Source organism: Trichechus manatus, unplaced genomic scaffold (assembly GCF_000243295.1).
Source record: "Trichechus manatus latirostris isolate Lorelei unplaced genomic scaffold, TriManLat1.0 scaffold00207, whole genome shotgun sequence".
Classification (NCBI taxonomy): Eukaryota; Metazoa; Chordata; class Mammalia; order Sirenia; family Trichechidae; genus Trichechus; species Trichechus manatus.
In genome coordinates, this window is record NW_004444143.1 from 3,085,607 (window position 1) to 3,106,273 (window position 20,667).

Here is a 20,667-nt window from a genome sequence, read left to right on the forward strand (position 1 = left end):
CACACCCCATGTGCAGCTGACCTCACACCCCATGTGCAGCTGACCCCACAGCCCATGTGCAGCTGACCCCCACACCCCATGTGCAGCTGACCCCACACCCCATGTGCAGCTGACCTCACACCCCTTGTGCAGCTGACCCCCACACCGCATGTGCAGCTGACCCGCCCACTTTCCTCTCTTGTGGGAGGGGTTGTCTGAAGCCACCCCTCCACGGTGCACTGAGTCCCCCTCCCTCGCCCACTCAGTGCTCTCCCTGCTCCGCGGGAACATCTCACTCTGGGCTGTTCCTCTCACCACAGAGGCACGTCTAACGTGCAGTTCTGTCTGAAAAGGAAAATTCGCCCTGGACCCCCACATCCCCGACCAGCGGCCGCTGTTCTCTGCATCTCTTTACAGCCGCTCTGCTGGGCAGAGGGACCACCAGTCCTGGTTGCCTAGGACTCCTGTTTTTAGAACTGAAGGCGTCACATCCCAGGAAACCCCTCAGTTCTGGGCAGACTGGGACATTTGGTCACCCTGCTCCTGGGGTGCGTCATCTGTGCTCAGTCTCTGCTTCCTGCCCTGCCGGCTTAACCCACTCCATACAGACTTTGGTGATTCCCCACCCCCCAGCAGACATTCCACTGAAACTGCCCTTGGCCAGGCCAGTGGTGACCCCCACCTCGCTAAGTCAGGCCTCACCTTAGCTGCCCAGTCGGCCACCTCTGAGACGGGCGATCACGCTCTGCTCCCGAGCGCTTCCTTCACCCGGACCATTGCTCTCCTGGTTTTCTCCCTCAGAGTATCCTGGTGGGCTCCTCATTTCCCTCACTGACGTGGGAGGGAGCCCTCCCTGGGAAGGTGACATTGGACTAGTGACCTAAAGGAGGTGAGGGTGCTGGCCTTGAGGGAAGGGAGTTCCCGACAGGAACAGCCCGTGCTGAGGCAGGAGCGCCCTGGCCTGTCTGAGGAGTATTGAGGAGGCCCAGGTACTGGGAGCAGGGCCAGCAAGGGGACGAGTGGGAGGAGATGAACTCACGGGTGACAGAGGCAGGTCATGGTGGGGGCTTCGACCTTCACCCTGAGTGAGACAGGACCAAGGGCAGGTGGTAGAGTGCAGCTCGCTAATCTGTATCTGTCCCCTCTTGTGACTGTGGGTCCTGCCTGCCAGGGTTCAAACCCAGCTCCATGACCTTGAGCAAATCACTTAGCTGCTCTGCACCTTGGCTTCCTCATCTCTAAAATGGGCATAAGCACAGTAACGGTTGTGTCAGGGTTATGAGAGAATGCCTGGCACGCGAGGTGACTGCTGAAACGTTAGTTGCTGTTATTAACGTCGTCGTGAATATTCTCCTTCCCCTCACAGCAAGCCTTGGATGAAAACATGGACCTCTTGGAAGGCATTACGGGTTTTGAAGACTCTGTCCGAAAATGTAAGCCCCTCCCTGTGCCTGGGCCCCCTGTTGGGAGGGAGCAGGGGGTAGGGAGTGGGAGCAGAGTCCTGGCGTGGGAGGCCCTCACCGTCTTTGTCTCTGACCTCCACAGTTATCTGCCACGTCGTGGGCATCACTTACCAGCACATTGACCGCTGGCTGCTGGCCGAGATGCTTGGGGATCTGACAGGTAAGGTCCTCTCTGGGTCCCGTGTGTCAATCTGGGAGATTGGGGGTGGGTGGTCGGGGCGGTGAGCCTTGGCCAGCTCGGCAGATGGGCTGTCTTGCCTCACCGGGTGGTGACTGAAGGCCCAGTCCATTAGGGCAACGGGAGTTGGTATAAGACATCCCTTTGTTGGGAGAGATCTTGCACTGTTCCTTCACTGATTCAGCATAAATGCCCAATACTGTGCTAGGCCCTGGGGACCCCGCAGTGAACAAAACAGAGAATACGCAGCTTTATTCTCCCGGAGGTAGCAAAACAGACAGCAGATCGAGATAGATGTGTACAAGACACAAGGAGGTGGCCCCAGTGGAGCCGTTCCCTCATGGAGCGCGGGTCCCTGGTGGAGCGAGACGGGCGGTCTCGGGCAGCACAGAGGGGAGCTCCTCAGGCAGGCCGTGCAGAGGGGCTGTCTGTGCTGGCGGGGCAGCGAGGGCCAGTCCAGATGGGGGAGAGGTCAGAGGCGCTGTGGTTGGAGGGTGGCCTCCTGACCACGTGGGGCCTCCTGACAGCTTTGTCTTTTACCTGAATAAGATAGAACCACAGGGGGTTCTGAGCAGAGGAGGGACGGGACCGGATTTATGTTTTTAAACGATTCATCCAAAAAAGGAAAGTATCGGTATGTTTGTATGTGTATGTATTTACTTGTTTTTGAAAAAAAAAAAAAAAAAGAAAATGCAGAAAGGAAAATGGTGACTCCTGAGAGGAAGCGAGAACGAGGAGGAGCATGGGGGTTTGGGGGTGAGATGTCTCTGAGAACCTTCTCATACATGCGTTTTGCCATTTGATCCGGGTAGATTTTTCAGTAGCGGAAGTGAATTTTTTTTTTTTTTTTTATTTGTGGTAAATTGTGGTAACAAAACACTTGACGTTTTACCAATGTAGCGGAAGCTGCCTTTTACTGGAGCCTTTGTGTCAAGCGCTATACCAAGTGTCTTCATCATGTAGCTGTTGTACATCTTGAAAAAGTGAAGTTAAGTTACGAGGGGGTGGCAGCAACCTTAGAAGTGAGTAAAAAGAAGCAACTGAATCTAACTATATTGATTAGATGGATAACACTCAGAGAGAGAAGATTTATTTCAAGTCACCGAAAACAATGTTCTGGCTATACATTCTTGCTGGCATGTTTTCTAAGGACGAAAAAATAATTACAAAGACATTCTCAAACCCAATGCAGTAGGCTTATCGTTAGTGGTAACGACCGCATTGGGATTTGGAAAACCTTTCTTGAGGGTTGTGGGGAAAAGCAGGAAAGTAAGTACATTACTCTCGTTAGGAGCCAAGATTTGCACTGGAAGAGAAAAGAAATAATACAAGTAAAAGAAGTGAAGGCAGGAGCCTTGTCATGTTAAATGTGAGAAAACGAGAAAGCGCCCCCTGGCTGTGGGTTGGAGAATGAGCTCCAGAAGGGCAGGGCGGCCGCAGTGAGACCTGTGGGGCTGTCGCAGCCTGGAGAGAAGATGCTGGTGGCTTCTCTCGGTCCAGTCTGAAGCAGTCAGGCAACAAGGATGCCCTGGCCTGGCGAGCTTTGATTCCCCTGGTGTCCAGGCACCCTGGGGTGGTGGGATTGGGGTAAGCGAAGCCCCCGTGCTGCCTGTGTCCCTGCAGACAGCCAGCTAAAGGTGTGGATGAGCAAGTACGGCTGGAGCGCCGACGAGTCGGGCCAGATCTTCATCTGTAGCCAGGAAGAAAGCATTAAGCCCAAGAACATTGTGGAGAAGATCGACTTTGACAGTGAGTGGCAGCCTGAGGCCTCAGGCTGTCGGGGCTGTACGGGGGTGGGGGGCAAGGTGACCTTCAACAGAGACCAGGGCTGAGGCCCAAAGGAATCAGGTAGAGATGTTCTTGTGCAGGGCCAGGAAATGCTTACTTCCAGATGCCACTGACCTGTCACAGGGCTGCTAGCCAGGGAGGGATACTGGGGGTGCTGGGTGTCCTTCCCTGGAACTTCCAGGCCTGGGTCCTGCCTCACAACACTCAGTAAGACTTTCTGGGGCCTAGAGGGGCCTTGCAGGGTGTCCCCACACCCTTACTGGTTCTGGTGGTGGGTGTCTTTTATACTTGGGGGGCTCAGTCCTCAGCCTTGGCATCTGCTAGAACAGTAGAATGCTTAATGGTGCGGGCTCTGGAGTTGGGGTAGCTGGGTTTGAATTGTGGCTGCTTTATTTCATAGCTGTGTGACTTTGGGTAGATGGCTTTACCACCCTGTGCCTCAGTTTTTTCATCTAAAAAATGGATGTGTTATCTAGTACTGCTCTAACAAATACCTAGAAGTCCAAATTCAGGGTGCCAGCTCCAGGGGAAGGGAAGGCTTTCTCTCTCTGTCAGCTCTGGAGGAAGGTGCTTGTCATCAGTCTTCCCACGGTCGAGGAGCATCTCAGGCGCAGGGACCCCAGGTCCAAAGGATGCACTCTGCTCCCAGTGCTGCTTTCTTGGTGGTATGAGGTCCCCATGTCTCTCCGCTCACTTCTCTCTCATATCTCCAAAGAGATTGGCTTAACACATAATCTAATCTTGTAGATCTCATCAATATAACTGCCACTAATCCACGTCATTAACATTATACTTACAGGATTTACAACACAGGAAAATCACATCAGATGACAGAAGGGTGGACAATCACACAATACTGGGAATCATGGCCCAGCCAAATTGATATGGGGGACACAATTCAATCCATGACAATGGGGATGACAGCAACATTAATTACGACAAATATCCTGTAGTTTTTTATACTTATTAGTCATGTGATCCTTACTTCGCCCTGTGAGGTAGCTACCGTCATTGTAAGTTGCTCATCAACAATAATTCCACCTCATGGGGCTGTGTGAGGTGAGCTGACCCACGTATAAGACTTTGCAAAGAGCCAGGTACATAGTTACATGCGAACATTAACCGTGGGTACTGTCCATCATACGCATGTTTAACTAACACAGATTCGACCAATTGCTCGACTGAAAAAGAGCACGAAGCAGCTCTTGAGTCAGCGTGTGCTGCCTCACCATTCTGCTCACTGGGGATGCCTTGCAGTAAGAACCAGGGAACAGGGCTGAGTTCCCTTGGGCCCTAGGTCTTCTGCCCACCCTCTTGAGTGAGATTCTGATGTTTTAAAGATACGTATTGGACGGTGTGGCTTCTCAGTACAAACCAGATGATTTGGTACTTAGTTGAGTGTTTTGGGTTGAACGATGTCCCCCCAAAATATGTGTCAACTTGGCTAGGCCGTGATTCTCAGTATTGTCTGGTTGTCTTTCATTTTGTGATGTGATGTAATCATCCTACGTGTTCTGAATCCTAACTTCTACGACGTTACTGAGGCAGGATTAGAGGCAGTTGTGTTAATGAGGCAGGACACAGTCTAAAGGATTAGGTTGTATCTTGAGTCAATCTCTTTTGAGATATAAAAGATTGAACAAGCTAGCAGAGAGAGGGACCTCATTACCACCAAGCAAGAAGAGCCAGGAGCGGAACGTGTCCTTTGGACCTGGGGTCCCTGCGTTAAGAAGAAGCTCCTAGACCAGGGGAAGATTGATAACAAGGACCTTCCTCCAGAGCCGACAGAGACAGAAAGCCTTCCCCTGGAGCTGGTGTCTTGAATTCGGACTTGTAGCCTCCTAGACCATGAGAGAGTAAATCTCTGTTAAAGGCATCCACTTGTGGTATTTCTGTTACAGCAGCACTAGGTGACCAAGACCCTGAGGAACAGCACTGAATGGTCAGTTATCTGCGCTCGTGGACAGTGGAACCTCATCTCCAAGTTAGATGAGCCCCTGTCTGTCAGGATTCTGTGTGAGAACTCCCTTGAGCAGAGGTCTGCAGCGAGGAGACCCAAGTCCTGTGCTTGGAGTATCTTGCAAATAGCACATAACAACAGCACTTACTTAGTGCTGGGCATTGCTCTAAGCCCCTCATTTAATTCTGACAGCCATCGTACGGGATAGATGCTGTTGGCAGCCCCGTTTGACAGGTGAGGAAACTGATGCACAGAGATGTTAAGTAATTTGCCCAGAGTCACCCAGCTGGTGTAAGTGGCAGAGCTGGGATTTGAACCTAGGCTTCCTTGCTTCAGAGTCCGTGCTTTTAACTACTGCCCCAATTTCCTTTGTGCTGATGACCCGGGCCCAGCAGGGGTCTGAGACCCGCTGTGGTTGGTGGCTGGAGGTTCCTCTCCCGTTCTTCCCGCACTGACCTGGTCTTCCCGTCTCTTCTTCACAGGTGTGTCTAGCATCATGGCCTCGTCTCAGTAACTTTGCAGGTGTTTAATAAAGCTGTGTTGACTTCTTAGCTCCGCTGTGTCTTTGGCTTCTTGCCTCTGCCCCTCGCCCACCAGAGGGAGCCTGGGAGCAGGCCTCTGCCCCGCTCTGTGCTGGAGTCACCTCTGTCCTAGCTGGGCCCCTTTGCCGGTCCTTCCGCCTCCTTCCTTCCTCTCCTGCCCATCGAGCAGAACCTCCATCCCCACCCTCCTGACTTGTCAGGTTACGACTCGGGGTACAGGGAGGAAATTCATGCACAGGAAGGGCAGCTGGGGCAGCAGTGAGTCAGCAAGGAGGAGCAGGGTGTGAAAGGATGGAGGTGCCCAACCCTACAGCTGGGTGGCCTAGGCTCTTCTGCCCTCTTGAGCACCTAGGTGAGCAGGAGCAGGCCTCCTGGTTTCCTGGTGGGGGAGAGAGACATCTGCCTTGGCAGCTGGACCTCCCTGGAGACAGCCCTCAGGACAGGCACTGGGTGGACCCGGAAGAGGCCGTGCGCATGGAGACGGTCCTCACAGACGCGGGTGTTCGGTTGACCCCGGCAGACGCCACGCATGTGGAGACGGTCCTCACAGACGCGGGTGTTTGGTTGACCCCGGCAGACGCCATGCATGTGGAGATAGTCCTCACAGATGCCGGCACTAGGTGGGCCTGGCAGAGGCCGTACATGTGTGTTGAGGGGGATTCTGTCTGCCTCGAATCCTGGCTCTGTCACTTAGCCCACCGTGTGTCCTTAGCCCAGTGACACCACCTCTCTATCTCAGTGTCTCCATCTCTGTACGGAGGAGAATGATGGCGTCCTTCTCGCAGTTGGGAGCATTTGATGATCTCTTACCAGTACAGTTCTCCATTCAGGGCCTAGCCTGTTCTTGGCCCCATTATTAATTACAGAGTCAGCAGGGTTTTCGCCAAGGCTGCAAACTAGTCCCCAGTACTCCTTTGTTTGGAGAGACTTCAAGAGAAAATTGAGGATTGAAAATTGAAACAAGGATATAAGAATGGCATGGTGGAGGCTCCTGACCTCTCACTTCACTTGATGGGGGAGGAGAATCAAGATCAACAGCCTAAGGCTGATTTCTATGAGGCGGAGGGCAGACATAGCTCTTCTTTCCAACCTGTTTACCAATTCTGACACCAGCCATCCCTCCCACGGCACTCTTATGTCTCTGCTGGGTTTGATAATTCGTTGCAATGGCCACGTACAACTCACAGAGCATACTCAGTTATGGAGTTTATTAGGGAAGTAACAGGTTACAGTTCTTCAGTCAGGACAGCCTCTTCTCAGGCGTGCCTACAGGCATTCCTCTCACCCTTTGCCCCTAGGCCCCTCGGCTGGCCTCTGCCCTGCTGGGGCAAGTGTTACAGAGCTCTTTAACTGCTGATAAGTGCCTGGGGCACCCCTCTCCACCAGTAAACCTTGGCCCAAAGGTGCTCAGCTCTCTAGCTCTGTGGGTCGGCAAGCCTAGCTCCCCTGACAAGTGTCCAGAGGTACCCCACTCCACCAGCAAGCCTCCTGCACGAAGGTGCTCAGCTTTCTCACTCCATAGGCTGGGAAGCCTGCTGTCGCATCTCCTGCCAGTCCCCTGGTCCTGCTGCTTCTCACCGTCTTCCATGTTACAGCTCTGTCATTCCTATTTCACCAGTTGCCATTGAGTCAGTTCGAACTCACAGTGACCCCATGTGTGTCAGAGTGCAGCTCTGCTCCGTAGGGTTGTCAATGGCTGACTTTTTGGAAGTAGATCACCAGGTTTTCTTGTGAGTCATCTCTGGGTGGATTCAAACCTTCAACGTTTCAGTTAGCAGCTGATCATGTTAACCTTTGCACCATCCAGGAACTCTTCCCATTTGACACATGAGCTGTTCCGGACATTAATCTGGCAGAATGACCTTGGGCAAGTGTCTTCTCCCCCACAAACGCCCCAGCCTGTGGTCTCATCCACAGGTAGGTGGTGGGGGGTGGGAGGAAGGACCACACTGCCTGCCTCTCTGGAAAATGGTGGCAATTCAATGCCACAGAAGATGTTCAGCCCTTAGTGTAGCTTGGTGGCTGCCCCTGAGAGAGAACTTCGTTCTTGGAGGCAAGTGTGCATGAACTTTGTGGAAGGAGGATGAGGGCAGCGTATGAGCTCCTGGCCTTCCCAGCCCTCCCCACTTGCCTGCACTCAGTTGGGGTGCCAGGGAGGGGCAGGGCACCCTTTTCCCTGGGCTCCAGACCTGAGCAGTATCCAAACCTTGCGGAAAGCAAGGAAAAGGAGCCAGCTCTGAGGTGGGTAGAAGGAGGAAGGACTGGGATGTTGCCACCCACCTGCTATGTTTGTACCAGTCAGCAAAAGTCATCCCTTTTGGGTGGGCAGAACTCCCACTCACCCATGTGGCAGGCGCCTTTGTGTAAGATACAGCCTGCACAGCTGGCCATGTGTCATGGATTAAACTGTGTCCTCCCAAAATATCTGTCAACTTGGCTAGGCCGTGATTCCCAGGATTGTGTGATTGTCCACCATTTGGTCATCCGATGTGATTTTCCTATGTGTTGTAAATCCTGCTTCTATGATGTTAATGAGGCAGGATTAAAGGCAGTTATGTTAATGAGGCAGGACTCAATCTAAAGATTAGGTTGTATCTTAGTCTTTTTTGAGATATAAAAGAGAAAAGCGAGCAGAGAGACGGGAACCTCATACCACCAAGAAAGCAGTGCCGGGAACAGAGCACATCCTTTGGACCCGGGGTTCCTGTGCTGAGAAGCTCCTAAACCGGGGGAAGATTGACGATAAGGACCGTCCCCTGGAGCTGACAGAGAAAGCCTTCCCCTGGAGCTAATGCCCTGAATTTGGACTTCTAGCCTCCTAGACTGTGAGAGAATAAAATTCTGTTTGTTAAAGCCATCCACTTGTGGTATTTCTATTACAGCAGCACTGGATGACTAAGACACCATGGCTGCTCTGGAGGGGAAGAGGAAATGGCCTTGACCTCTCTTTGGAAGTCACGTCTTGTCCCCATTGCTGATTTCCAGCTCTAGGAGGGCTTTCTTTCCAGAGTCCTCGCCCTGGAGAAAGCCTGTCTGGACTCCAAGGCCCACCAAGTGGCCTCTGGATTTATCAGCCTCTCTCTGTATCTCAGCTTTATTGATGGGGAGAGTCATAAGAGCACCCACTTCGTGTTATTTTGAGTTAGGCATGTGAAGAGCTTGGCACATCGTAAGGGCTCATAAACATGTTGCTGTCTCCAAATTCTATCCTGGTGGCTGCCTGTCACTGCCCACCTGGGGTCTGGGCTGCTGTTTCAGCTGCCTCCATGGTCCCCTCTAGACATCCTAGTATCTATTCTCATGTTCCCACTGTGAGGACAGAGCCCTCTCCCCTTTGTCACCCCTAAGTACAGTTGACAATGAGATGGAGCATTTAATAAATTCTGACCAAAGTCTTGAGGGTTCCAAGAAGTGATAACGCAGAAATGAGGAACCTAAAGCTGCCAATGGCACAAATGGTTAAGCGCTCAGCTACAATTGAACGGTTGGCCATTTGAATCTATCCCGAGGCGCCTTGGAGGGAAGGCCTGAGGATCTACTTCTGAAAAGTAATAGCCATTGGACACCCTATAGAGCACACTCCTACTCTGACATACGTGGGGTCGCCGTGAGTCAGAACTGACTCAGTGACAACTGAATAGGGTCCATTGGCCATGTCCCTTCACTCGAAACTCCTGGTCTCCTCCTGCTTCCTTTGAGCCCCCAGCCTGCTGCCCCTTGGACCTTCAATAGACACATCAGCTATTATTATTGCACTGTTCCTGGATGGCTGCCAGGAGGTGGCCTCAAGGATGGCAATTAAAGGGAATCTTTAAACCTGACTGGGGCCATCCCTCCATCTCTCTGCCCTTGGTCTGGGAGGTTTCTCAGTGCCACCAGGAGCAGACAGGAGAGGAGCATGACCTGAGGGCCTTTCCCACCAGGCCAGGCCCAGCACACGAATCCTAGGCTTGTCATCCAAGTTGGGTAGGAAGAGCCTGTCCTGCCCAGTCCCATCCCAGCTTTGGAAACAGCTGACACTCCTGGGTCTTTGTCCAGGTCCCAGCATCTTCTGGGAAAGTGGGCTGCTCCCTGGGCCTTGTGCCCTTCCTCTGCTTGTGCTTGGATCCCTTCATGTGCCTTTGGCAGAGGGAGGGAAGGATCCTTGCAGCGTCCGTACTTGGAGAAGCCATGTCTTCTAATCCCCACCCCAGGAAGTTGGGCTGAGCCACAACCCCCTCCCTTCACACTGCTGGCAAATTTCCCCTCTTGTGTTGTTATTTGCAATCCGGGCCTTACTCATGGGGAGACCATAACAGAAAGAAACATTGCCTGGTCCTGTGCTGTCTTCATGATCATTGATATGTTTGAGTGCATTGTTGCGGCTATTGTATAATGCCTTCCAACCAAGGGGGCTCATCTTCCAGCATCATATCGGATAATATTCGGTTGTGATCCATAACGTTTTCATTTGCTCATTTTTGGAAGTAGATCACCAGGCCTTTCTTCCTAGTCTGTCTTAGTCTGGAAGCTCCACTAAAATCTGTCCACCATAGATGACCCTGCTGGTATTGGAAATACCAGTGGCATAGCTTCCAGCATCACAGCAACACACTAACCATTACAGTATGACAGACTGGTAGATGGATGGTGGTGGCACATCGTAGGGGCTTAATAAATGTTTGTTGAATGAATGAATGATAAGCCTAGCCCAGATAATCCTTTACCTGCCCAGTCAGCCAGTTCCTTTTTCAATCTAACCTAACTCCTATGTCCATTTTGTGAATCCTTTAAGTCTTTGTTCAAATGCCCACCATCTCCGTGAAGCCTACCCTGAGAACTTTATTTGCATTGCAGCTCTCGCTTGATTTTTCCTCCATAATACTTGCCACCTTCGAATATACCAAACCCACTGCCGTGGAGTCGATTCTGACTCATAGCGACCCTATAAGACAGAGTAGAACTGCCCCATAGGATTCCCTAGGCTGAAATCTTAACTGAAGCAGACTGTCACATCTTTCTTCCGTGGAGAGGCTGGTGGGTGCGAACCACCGACCTTTCGGTTAGCAGCCGAGCGCTTAACCATTGGGCCACCAGGGCTCTTTTCAAATATACTATATACTTTAAAATTTTTTTGTTTGTAGTCTCTCTTCACTAGAAAGTAGTTCCATGAGGGAAGGGAGTTTTGTCTGTCTTGCTTAGCGCCAATGCGTAGTAGGCGCTCGGGGAATTCGTTGCGGAACGGGGATCCAGGCCACGCCTGAGCAAGTGCAGGAGGGACGAGGAGACCCTCCTCAGGCATCATTCATGTTGACTGACTCCGCCCACACGCTGTGGACGCGCGCGATCTCGCGGGAGGGGCGGAGCGCCTCATCGCTTCTGGAGACGCGGCGGGGGCGGGGCGAGAGTGGTTTCTGCGCAGGCGCCAAACGCTCCGATGGGGGCCTCAGGGCTTTTCTGGTTGGGCTGACGCGCGCGTGCGGGCGGGCCGAAGCAGCTGAGGCGGTAGCGGCGGCGGCGGCGTCTCGGGCAGAGGGGCGGGAGCGGACGGGCTGGTAGGCGAGCGAGAGGCGGCGGAATGGTGGACTACCACGCGGCGAACCAGTCGTACCAGTACGGCCCCAGCAGCGCAGGCAATGGCGCCGGCGGCGGGGGTAGCGTGGGCGACTACATGGCCCAGGAGGACGACTGGGACCGGGACCTGCTGCTGGACCCGGCCTGGGAGAAGCAGCAGCGCAAGGTGCGCGGCCCGCGGGCCGGACGGGATGGGGGCTGCTCGGCACGGGGGCCGGGAACGGGCCTGGGGGCCCCGAGAGGGAACTGGAAGGTCCGTGATGGGAATTGGGCGTCTTGGGAAGGAGTTGGCGGGTCTGGGAAGGGATTTGGGGACCTGAGGAAGGAACTGGGGGTCTGAAAAATAATTAACGGCTGAGTAGGGCGCTAGGGAGTCCAAAGAAAAGGAATCAGGAACCCCGGTTAAGGAATTGGAGGGTCTGGGCTGGGAATTGGGGGAGACCGAGGAGATGATTGGGGAGTCTTAAGATGGGATTGTGGTCTGAGGGAGAACTGAAGGCTCAGGGAATGGGCTGAGGGTACTGAGAGGAGAAACAGGAGGGTCTGGGAAGGGAATGAGGGGTTTGGGAGACTGAAGAGGGGCTCGGCTACGAAGGGGGTTATTTGGAGCACAGAAAGGTCTGGAGAGTGCTGGAAGCGCTGGATTGGGGAGCTCCGAAGGGAATGGAGAATCTGGAAGTGGCGTGGGGGTACCAAGGAAGGTGTAGGTGGGAGGACTGGGGAGGCTGGGAAGGTGAGGAGACTAAAAGGGCTCTTCTAGGGAAGAGCTGGGTGTGAAAAGACAGGGCGTGTGGTGTGAGGCTGGGGTAGGGGTGCTAAGGAGATCTGGCAGGACTAGGGGTCCGAAGAGGGGTGGGTGCTGAGGGGACCTGTGAATAGGAAGTTTTTGAAAGGGGTGAGTTTTTTTTTGCGGTAAGGGGGTGCCCATTTCTAAGGGGAAGAGGAGGAGATTGGGAGATGGGAGGAATAGCGAATTCCCTAGGAGCTGGAGAGTCCCAAGAGAGATAGTGGAGAGAATTTGGGGCATTCTGGGGAGGGATTTCTAAAGAATTGCTGCGAGGTTGAAAAGCACAGTAAAGTGTGGGAGGAACAGTTGAGATGGGGGGTGTGTGAGCTGGGATGGTGGGTGATCATGGGAGAGAGGTTGGTTTAGGAAAAAGAAAGTCTTCTTAGGGAGGGAATGCGTGATGGATAGGCTGAGACAGGAATTTTGGGGGTAAGGAAGGGGGCTTCTGGAGAAGCGGTCCTGGGAGGGGAGAGTGTGTATGTGTTGTAAGAGAGATTAAGGAGTTTTGGGGGGAAGAGGTGGGTGTCCAGGAAGAATTGTGTTCTCTTTTTAGGTGGTGGAGGGGAGACGTGAAGGTATGCTACAGCAGGGTCTTTTTTCAGATGGACTTTGGGGGTGTGGAAGCAGCTTAAGGGGGACCTACAGTAGTGAAAGGGAGATCAGAAGTAGAGTGGGAAGCCTAGAGGAGGTGTTGGGGGTGTGTGTGGGGGGGACTAATCCAATGTGATTGAGAGGTGGGAGCTCTGAGCTGATATTAAGAGGGTCTGAGTGCCCCCCAGAAGAGCCGAAGAAAGGAGAGTGTTGTGTGGGTGTGTGTTTGGGAGGGAGTTGTTCAGAAGTGTTATGTGTGAAAAGGTGGGAGGTATTTGAAATTAGAGGCATTGAATATGTTGGGAGATCTGGATTCTCATCCCGGATTTGTTACTTATGAGCTCTTCGGCCGCAGGCAAGACTTAATTTCTGTGCAGTTCTGTCATCTGTAAAATGAGGAGGAGAAGGAGTCAAAGGGGTCCCTTTGGTCATTCTACAAAGATATTCGTTGCCGTCGAGTCGATTCTGACTCATAGCAACCCTAAAGGACAGAGTAGAACTGCCCCATAGGGTTTCCAAGGGGTGGCTGGTGGATTCAAACTGCCGACCTTTTGGTTAGCAGCTGAGCTCTTAACCACTGCCCCCCCCAGGGCTCCTCTACAAAGTTGGATGTGTGTGATGTTGGGACTTAGGGGTCTGAGGGTGTGGGAGAGTGAATTTGGTGGAGTTTTCTGGAAAACTCGAGGGTTTAAGAAGGAGAATTCTCCAGAATGTGACTGGAAGTCTCTCGAGGGTGTGAGTTGGCGCTCTGGGGCTCAGAGCAAGCTGCCCAGTCTGGAGGGGAAAGGGATGCAGTAGGTGGGGTGACTGGAAGGAGCAGCTGTTCCGAGGCAGCCTTGGATGGGGCCCTGGCATGACCTTGGGTAAATGACCAACCTCTGTGAATTTCGTCAGCGGTAGCTGAGGGTGAGGTGGGGGTGGGGGTGGCATCCCTACACTGCTACCCCGACCACCTCCCAGGGTGGGCAGGTTGAGATACTTGACTTAGACTTTTTGAGGGAGGGGAATCTAGCTCAGCAATTGTTTATTGCCTGAGGCAGTGCCAGGTTGGAGAAGGTTAAGAGTTGCCAAGAGACTTGGGAAGCAGAGGGGGAATAGGGGACCACAGGTTTGCTTTTGAGAATGTCTAGGATCTGCGTTGTCCGGCTCCAGGTGCTTGGGAAAATGACCCCTGACCATTTTCTCTCGGGGTGAAGGACCTTCCTTTTCCTTCCTTTTCTGTCTTCTGCCACTGCCCGAGTGACTCCTGTCACTAGCTGAGTTCCACTTCCTGCTGGGAGTTAGGGTATGTGCTCCTGGTTACAGTCACCCTTGCCCCCAGGGTGAGGCTGGGGCACCATTCAGGCTCTGGGCGGAGCCAGGACTCACGGAACCCCGTGTCATTGTCCTTCCTCAAGGCTGAGGGGAAGGGTGGTTCACAGATTCCTCTAATGCTCCCAGTTTCACATTTTCAATAAGGGTCAAATTCTAATATGTCCTGCTTTATGCCTACCCCAGCAAATATTTACCCTTAGCTGTTCTTTGGAGAAAACAGTCTTGCTTCATCGCCGTGCACTTTCCTGTTACTGCGGGTGGGGGTGGGGGGCAGGGATCCCTTATGAAATGGGCGAAGGAGTAGTGGAGAGGAAGATGCCAGTTTTGTGCTGTTCTCTCCCTTCCTTTTCAGAGACCCCTTCCCCCACCAATCAGGCTGGCTGGGCTGTTTCTAAGTTGCAATGTCACTTTAGTGACAGACATGTCCTTCTGGCCTCTCTAAGGTTAAGCCACCTGACACAGGGAGAGTGAACAGTCCTGTGAGTGTCCTGTGCATACTCAGGAAGTCTAAAAGTCTGTGTTCAGGTCAGCTCTAGGCCCTTACACTATGTGGAATTCTAGGAATTACGAAGCAAGGATTGGCCCAAGTCCTTTAAAGGGTGTGTGTGTGTCTCCCGTTGGTTCTTTCTTCTACCTGGAAGCCCTTTGCTCTGACTTCTGGAGGCCTTCATAACCACGGCGTTATTTGTTAAGTAGGTTTTGCAACAGTTTTTACTTGGGAGGGCCTTCTCTGTTTTCCTGGGGTGGGAAATGACTGGTCTGGTCTTGGAGTAAGTTCTGAGCAATTATATTTCTGGGCCACAGTCCCCTCTCCTGATTTCTGAACGGGGCCTGGGCAGCCTGGCCACACCCTGCTCTCCTGGAAGGGTGAGATCTTTTGAAAACTACTCATCGAAACTTCGCTTTGCAGCAGGAGGAAACACCTTGTTTGTTAAGCTTGCAGGTTCATTGAAACATCACTGCTTGCGGGGCCTCTGTGGCTAGACCGGACCTTTGGCTGGGGCTGTTTAGGTGTGAGTTAATTATTTGAAAGTTCTGATGATGTTTTGTTTTTCTCCATGTAGGTCTTTTTTTTTCTTTTCTTTTTTTAAGGCAGATGATGGAGGCCCCAAAGTAGCCATCTGTTATTTTGTTGTATTATCCTAATTACTTGCCTCTTAGGATCTGGCTAAGACTAACAAGTCCTTAGCAGTTTTCAAAACTGAATAACATACTTAACAAAAAAATAAAAAAAAATACAAAAAGTAACCAAACACTCAACTGTCATTTAGGAATAAAAACCCATTGCCGTCGAGTTGATTCTGGCTCATAGCGACCCTATAGGACAGAGCAGAACTGCCTCATAGGGTTTCCAAGGAGCGGCTGGTGGATTCGAACTGCCGACCTTTTGGTTAGCAGCCGTGCTCTTAACCACTGTGCCACCAAGGCTCCTATTTAGAAATAAGACCATGTAAATATGTGAGCAGAGCAAGTGTACCCTGTTTGCCCTCTTGGGAGAGGTAGGGGAAGCTGCTCAGTTGCCAGCCCTATATCCCCCAAGAAACTGTGTTTTAGCACACAGCTCTTGTGGTAATTGAAGTAGAGGTGAGGTGCAGGAGTGGAGGCTGCAGGGCCCTTGCAGCCAGTCACTCACCGGCTGAGAGCAGAAATCCAGTTGGTGCCATGGAGTGGGGCCTGCCGTTTCACCTAATCTTGGGCGGTCCAGGGCGTGGGCCCAGGATCGCCCTCTGCCTTTTGAAACACCATTCCTGGTTCTGGCTTCGGAGACCAACAAGGAGGCTACTCTGGCAGCAGGGCACTGACTCACCCTCCAGTTGGAACTGGTGCTGAAAGGTTTCATCTAATGGCAGCCAATTAAAAAAAAACCCATTGCCCTCAAGTCGATTACAACTCATAGCGACCCTAACAGGACAGAGTAGAACTGCCCCATAGGGTTTCCAAGGAGCTGCTGGTGGATTCCAGCTGCCGACCTGTTGCCTAGCAGCCATGCTGTTAACCACTGCGCCACCAGGGCTCTGGCAGCCGATTGCTTGGCCTTCGGTGGGTGCTTTGTGGAGAAAGTCTGGTGAAAGTGCTGGAGAAAAACAACCCAGGAAGTGAGAGTGGTGTCTTAACGCCCAGGTGCTGCTGGTGCTGTTCAGCGCCTGAGATGGCAGCGATGGAGGTCAGCTCAAATGCAGGGCTGTGCTCTCAAAACGCCCTCTTCATCAGATGGCAGGGAAGCAGGGCTGAGTCTGGATTCCAGCCTCAGCCTCTGGAGGTGGCGGGAGAGTTCTACTTAAATGTACACTCGCCCTTTTTCACAGTTAACTGAGCGAGTAGCACAAGTTATCTAGCGGATGACAGCAAAGAGAACGCAGCCAAGACAGAAATGATTTGGGAAGGCCCAAGGAATTTCTGAGACTGCCGAGAGGCACACTTTAGGTATTTGCTATACTGATTTATTGTGTGCTGGAAATCGTGCAAGCCTTTGACTGGATTTTAAAGCTGCTCTTTAAAAACCTATTCCCTTGCCACTGCTTTTATTTTTTTTTTTCCGAGGGGACGGGCAGAAATAATCAGTGAACAGCTGTTTGCTCCAGTGTTATTTGCTCATTCACGTTTTCTGAACAGCTGACATATCAACATGTTTCTCCCTTCCCTGGCATTTAGTATTTTCTAGATGAGTGTTTCCCCCAGCTTTCTCCTTGTTTCCTTAGCTTAGTAATATTCATGTTCTCCACATTCACACTCCGTTCCCTTCCATGGTTGCGTATGCTTATGCATGCAGTTTACACAATAACAGAGCACTCCTGTTACCTTGTTTAAGTTTTTTTCTCCCCTTTTCTCTTCTTCATGGAAATAGGAGGCAAGTGATAGCCGAGTTGGTAATTCAATGGCAGTGGTAACTGAAACAGTGACCTATTAAAGGGTAGATGGAAGTGTCTACTTGAGCAGATCCAAATCCAGTCATTCGTGAAGTCTTCATGTCACAGGTAGTTGGAGAGCTCAAGGTAGGGTCCCTTCAGGATGAGTTTACACTTTGAAACATCAAAGTGGATCATAAGGAAACTTAGTTTTACAATGTTGGCAGTCTAACTGCCAGAATTTGTTATAAAGTGTTTGAAAGTGGCTGCAAGTAACACTTTCCTTCAGGAAGGTTTATGAGTTACATTTTAGTCAGTATCCCAGGTATCAAGGAGGGTAAGGGTCAGTGAGTCAAAAAGAAAGGATTGTTTTCTTTTCCAGCCTCAATTTAAAAAGTGGGCTTACTGGGGGGACATTTTTTCATAGGCTGGATGGGAAGGAAAGATTATGCCTCCTCCAGAAAGTGAAATCTTTTTGTGGCTTGGACTGGCAAGTGTTGTTACATCAGTGTTTGGGAAGTTTGTCCAGCTCGTGGTCTCCCTGGGATTATAAAAATCCCTGAGACATTTGTCTTGGTGTTGTGCCTTTTTTGGTTGTGTTCTTTCACATCCTCCCCCTCCCCCCTTCCCGCTCAAACAGCAGATGCGTTAACTTGGAATGTCCGTGGAAAGTCTGCAAGAGCTGGTTGGTGTCGCTTGGCTGCCTTCTCTTTGCAGCTTGAGCTGCAGTTAACTCTGGGAGAGGCCAGTGGCCTTCCTCGTTCTTAGACTTGATTTATTGAAGTGTTATCTAAAAGAGAGTGGATTGAACTTGTTTCGGGCTTGCTGTTCACCCCCTGTTGCTGTGCTGGCTCCTGCCTTCCTGGGATGAGCCCCGGTCCCCAAGGAGTGAGGGACCATCCTGTGTCTAGAGAGGGCAGTGGTTCCCCAGCCAGAGCAGTCTCCCTGCGCTTAGACTGGGGCTTCCTAAACTTCGGCCGTTGTTGATATTTCCATATCTCCTGCTCTGGTACGCTCAATACTTTTCTTTAAGTTGATTGGCCCTTTTTAACTTTAATTTTAAAATGAAAAATTACACGATTATGGCAAATGAAACACCCAACTTCCCTGGCCAGAAATAGAAAGGAACTGCAAAAAACAAACACACCGAGAACAAAACAGTGTTGTTAAATTCTGTTGTTGTTGTGTGGTGTCGAGGTGATTCTGACTCATAGTGACCCCATGGGAGTGAGTAGAACTGCCCCAGAGGGTTTCCAAGGAGCGGCTGTTGGCTTCGAACTGCTGACCTCTTGGTTAGCAACCTGAGTTCTTAACCACTTTGCCAGTGCTGTTCCTGCTGAAGGCTCTGGGCCCGAGGCCTGCTCATGTTGTTAAAAAGGGAGATTGGCAAGTGTTGGTGAGGTGCTGAAGACCCAGCAGTACCAAACAGAGACTTGCTCTTTGAAGTAATCAGAAGGTTTGCAAGAGAATCGAGGGGGAAGCCCTCTCCCTGTGTGAGTCAGGGTTTAGTGTAGGGTGTGAATAACCCCTAAAGCTTCCCATGTGCGCATCCCACACTCTGAAAACACTTTCTCCTGTGACCCTTGAAATTTTCCATGCAGTGAGCAGGGCAGAGCAACTTGCCCAAGAACGCCCAGCCCCTCCTGCTTGGCCATCATCCCACCTGCGCTAGACTTGCACATATTTGTTCATGATTGGATGCTACTTGATTCATCTTCAAATGTGAGGTTTGTCAGGTTTCTTTTTTTTTAAAGAAACCAAACCATGTTGTAAATATAAGAATTGCAAGTTTATCACTTGCTGCTCACACAGTTTTTCTTTTTAAGGCTCAAGCTTCCTTACACACACACGTTCAAAGTTTGCAGGAAAGCTTGGCTGCTCCCAGGAATAAACCACACTGCTGCTCCATCTGGGTGTTTGAATCCTAGATTCTGAAGGAAAGCAGTGCCCTCCTGCCGAGTTAAGGAAGGATTCTTTAAATGTTTTTCTTCCCAATATCAGAGCAGAACAGATTCTTTGTCTTCCACTGGAACTGTAGACCTGGGTGGGAGGTGGCTGGAAGTGGCAGTTACTACTCTGCAAAACACAGTGAAGCCATCTTGGGAAGTAGAGTTGACAGTGTTGAAATGACTGAACGGGATGGTAGAACCCCAGCAGTACAATAGCATTTGTGTCTTCTGCTTCAGGCAGGAATAAAGAAGACATTGTGGTTTGTTTCATGCTTTCTAAAGGTTTTCCCCCAAAGGTGTGGGGCTGAGTGATGTCTGTCACTGGCTTTCTTTTCATCCCTGTCCCCCTCCCTGACTGCTGTTGAGAGTGGGCGGAAGCCACAGTCTAGGGGGGCCGGAGGCAGTGTGGAAGGCCTCACTCCTGGTTCTTGCCGTCTGAGGTCTGAGGGGAAAAAGCCAAAGATAAAGAGATGCCATATCTTCCCTCATGAGCGGTAGTGGCTGATTCAAGTTCTAAGAATGTCTTAATTAGCAGCCGTCCAGAATGGCGCATGGCAGGAAGTAAAATCGATGCTTTTTTTTTTTAAAGCAAGCTTCAGTTTGATGGTGGCAAAGGCCAGTTGAAGTTTGGAGAAACATTATGGGAGGAAGCTTGAAAATGATTCAACATCCAGCCACCCAGTGGTTGGAGGGGCATTTGAGAGGGTGTCACACTCAGGATTTGTGAGTCTGCAGCTTGAGTTATTGAAATGACAGGACTTCCTCTACCAAGGGCCAAGGGCTGTGCTGGAAGCTGAATGCAGTCATGTCCTAGTGGCCTCCTTGGTATGTGTGTGTGTAACAGTTAAGAAATTAGTCCGAATATGGAGGTGAGTAGAAAGTATTGTTGCTATCACCATGGAAACTGAGTTGCTTACATACTGTTGTGTGGAGAGTCACCATGCCAGAGACCATGCTAGTGGTGAAGTGTTGGGGTAATGGCACAAATAGGGTGCTGCCAGCTGGTCCCACAGGAAGAGATTCACGGGCACAGCCGCCGTGCTGGGGCCGTGCTGGGCCCAGGGACGAGGGCCGTCTGCTCAGTGGGAGGCAGGCCAGTACATTTCATTGATGAGGGGTGTGTACTTATGCCTGGGGGAGGGAGAAGAAGGAGAGCACAGCTAGAAGCGGCTCTTTGCTTTGTGGCTGGGAAGGGTGCCTTTTCTCTAGGCATTCAGAGCTGGAATCTCAGCTATGTGACTTCTTAATAGCAGGGCAAAATGTGCCTGCCTCTTTGGCCTGCTTTCCCGAACATTGACAGATTACAGAGAACTCTGAAGTTTCCAGCAAAACCCAAACACAGTTCATTCTATGATAACTTTTTTTTTTTTTTTAAATCTACATCCTCCCTATGCCAACTCTGACAGTAAATAGACTTTTTCTCCTTCTCACTCCCTCTTTCTTTCCCTTAAGGAGACGAGCATCTCTATGTTCAGCTCTGAGTCTGATGAAAATACTGAATGCTTGTATGAAGGCCTCCTTTGCCTGTCACTGGCATGGCGTACGTTTGGAAGGGTCAGATCTGTCTCGTGTTGTTTTTTCATTTTCTGGGCTTGAACAGTCTTCCAGGTCTGGCCTATGAAACAAACTCGAGTTTCAAAATTCAAAATGTCTGGAAGCAGCCAACTTGCCAGGCTGGTTCAAGGGCAGTCTGATGAATCAACTCTTTTTACAGGCT

The 20,667-nt window shown here is 51.2% G+C and overlaps 2 protein-coding genes across 3 annotated transcripts in view; both read left to right on the forward strand.

The window, feature by feature from the left end:
- Positions 1-5,914, forward strand: part of EIF3K (eukaryotic translation initiation factor 3 subunit K) — an 11,759-nt gene extending 5,845 nt beyond the window's left edge. Inside the window, exons 5-8 of one of the 2 annotated variants that reach the window (XM_004388139.2) lie at positions 1,346-1,412; positions 1,525-1,602; positions 3,244-3,369; positions 5,851-5,914. In XM_004388139.2, the coding sequence (XP_004388196.1) occupies positions 1,346-1,412; positions 1,525-1,602; positions 3,244-3,369; positions 5,851-5,882 (303 nt within the window). In that variant the 3' untranslated portion in view covers positions 5,883-5,914. Of the gene's footprint in view, positions 1-1,345; positions 1,413-1,524; positions 1,603-3,243; positions 3,370-5,309; positions 5,363-5,850 lie in introns of those variants that run through there. The other variant, XM_023742294.1, reaches the window with a different exon arrangement.
- Positions 5,915-11,425: 5,511 nt separating this feature from the next.
- ACTN4 (actinin alpha 4) overlaps positions 11,426-20,667 on the forward strand; it is a 77,357-nt gene continuing 68,115 nt past the window's right edge. Inside the window, exon 1 of the mRNA XM_023742309.1 lies at positions 11,426-11,629. Within this exon, the coding sequence (XP_023598077.1) occupies positions 11,468-11,629 (162 nt within the window). The 5' untranslated portion in view covers positions 11,426-11,467. The remainder of the gene's footprint in view (positions 11,630-20,667) is intronic.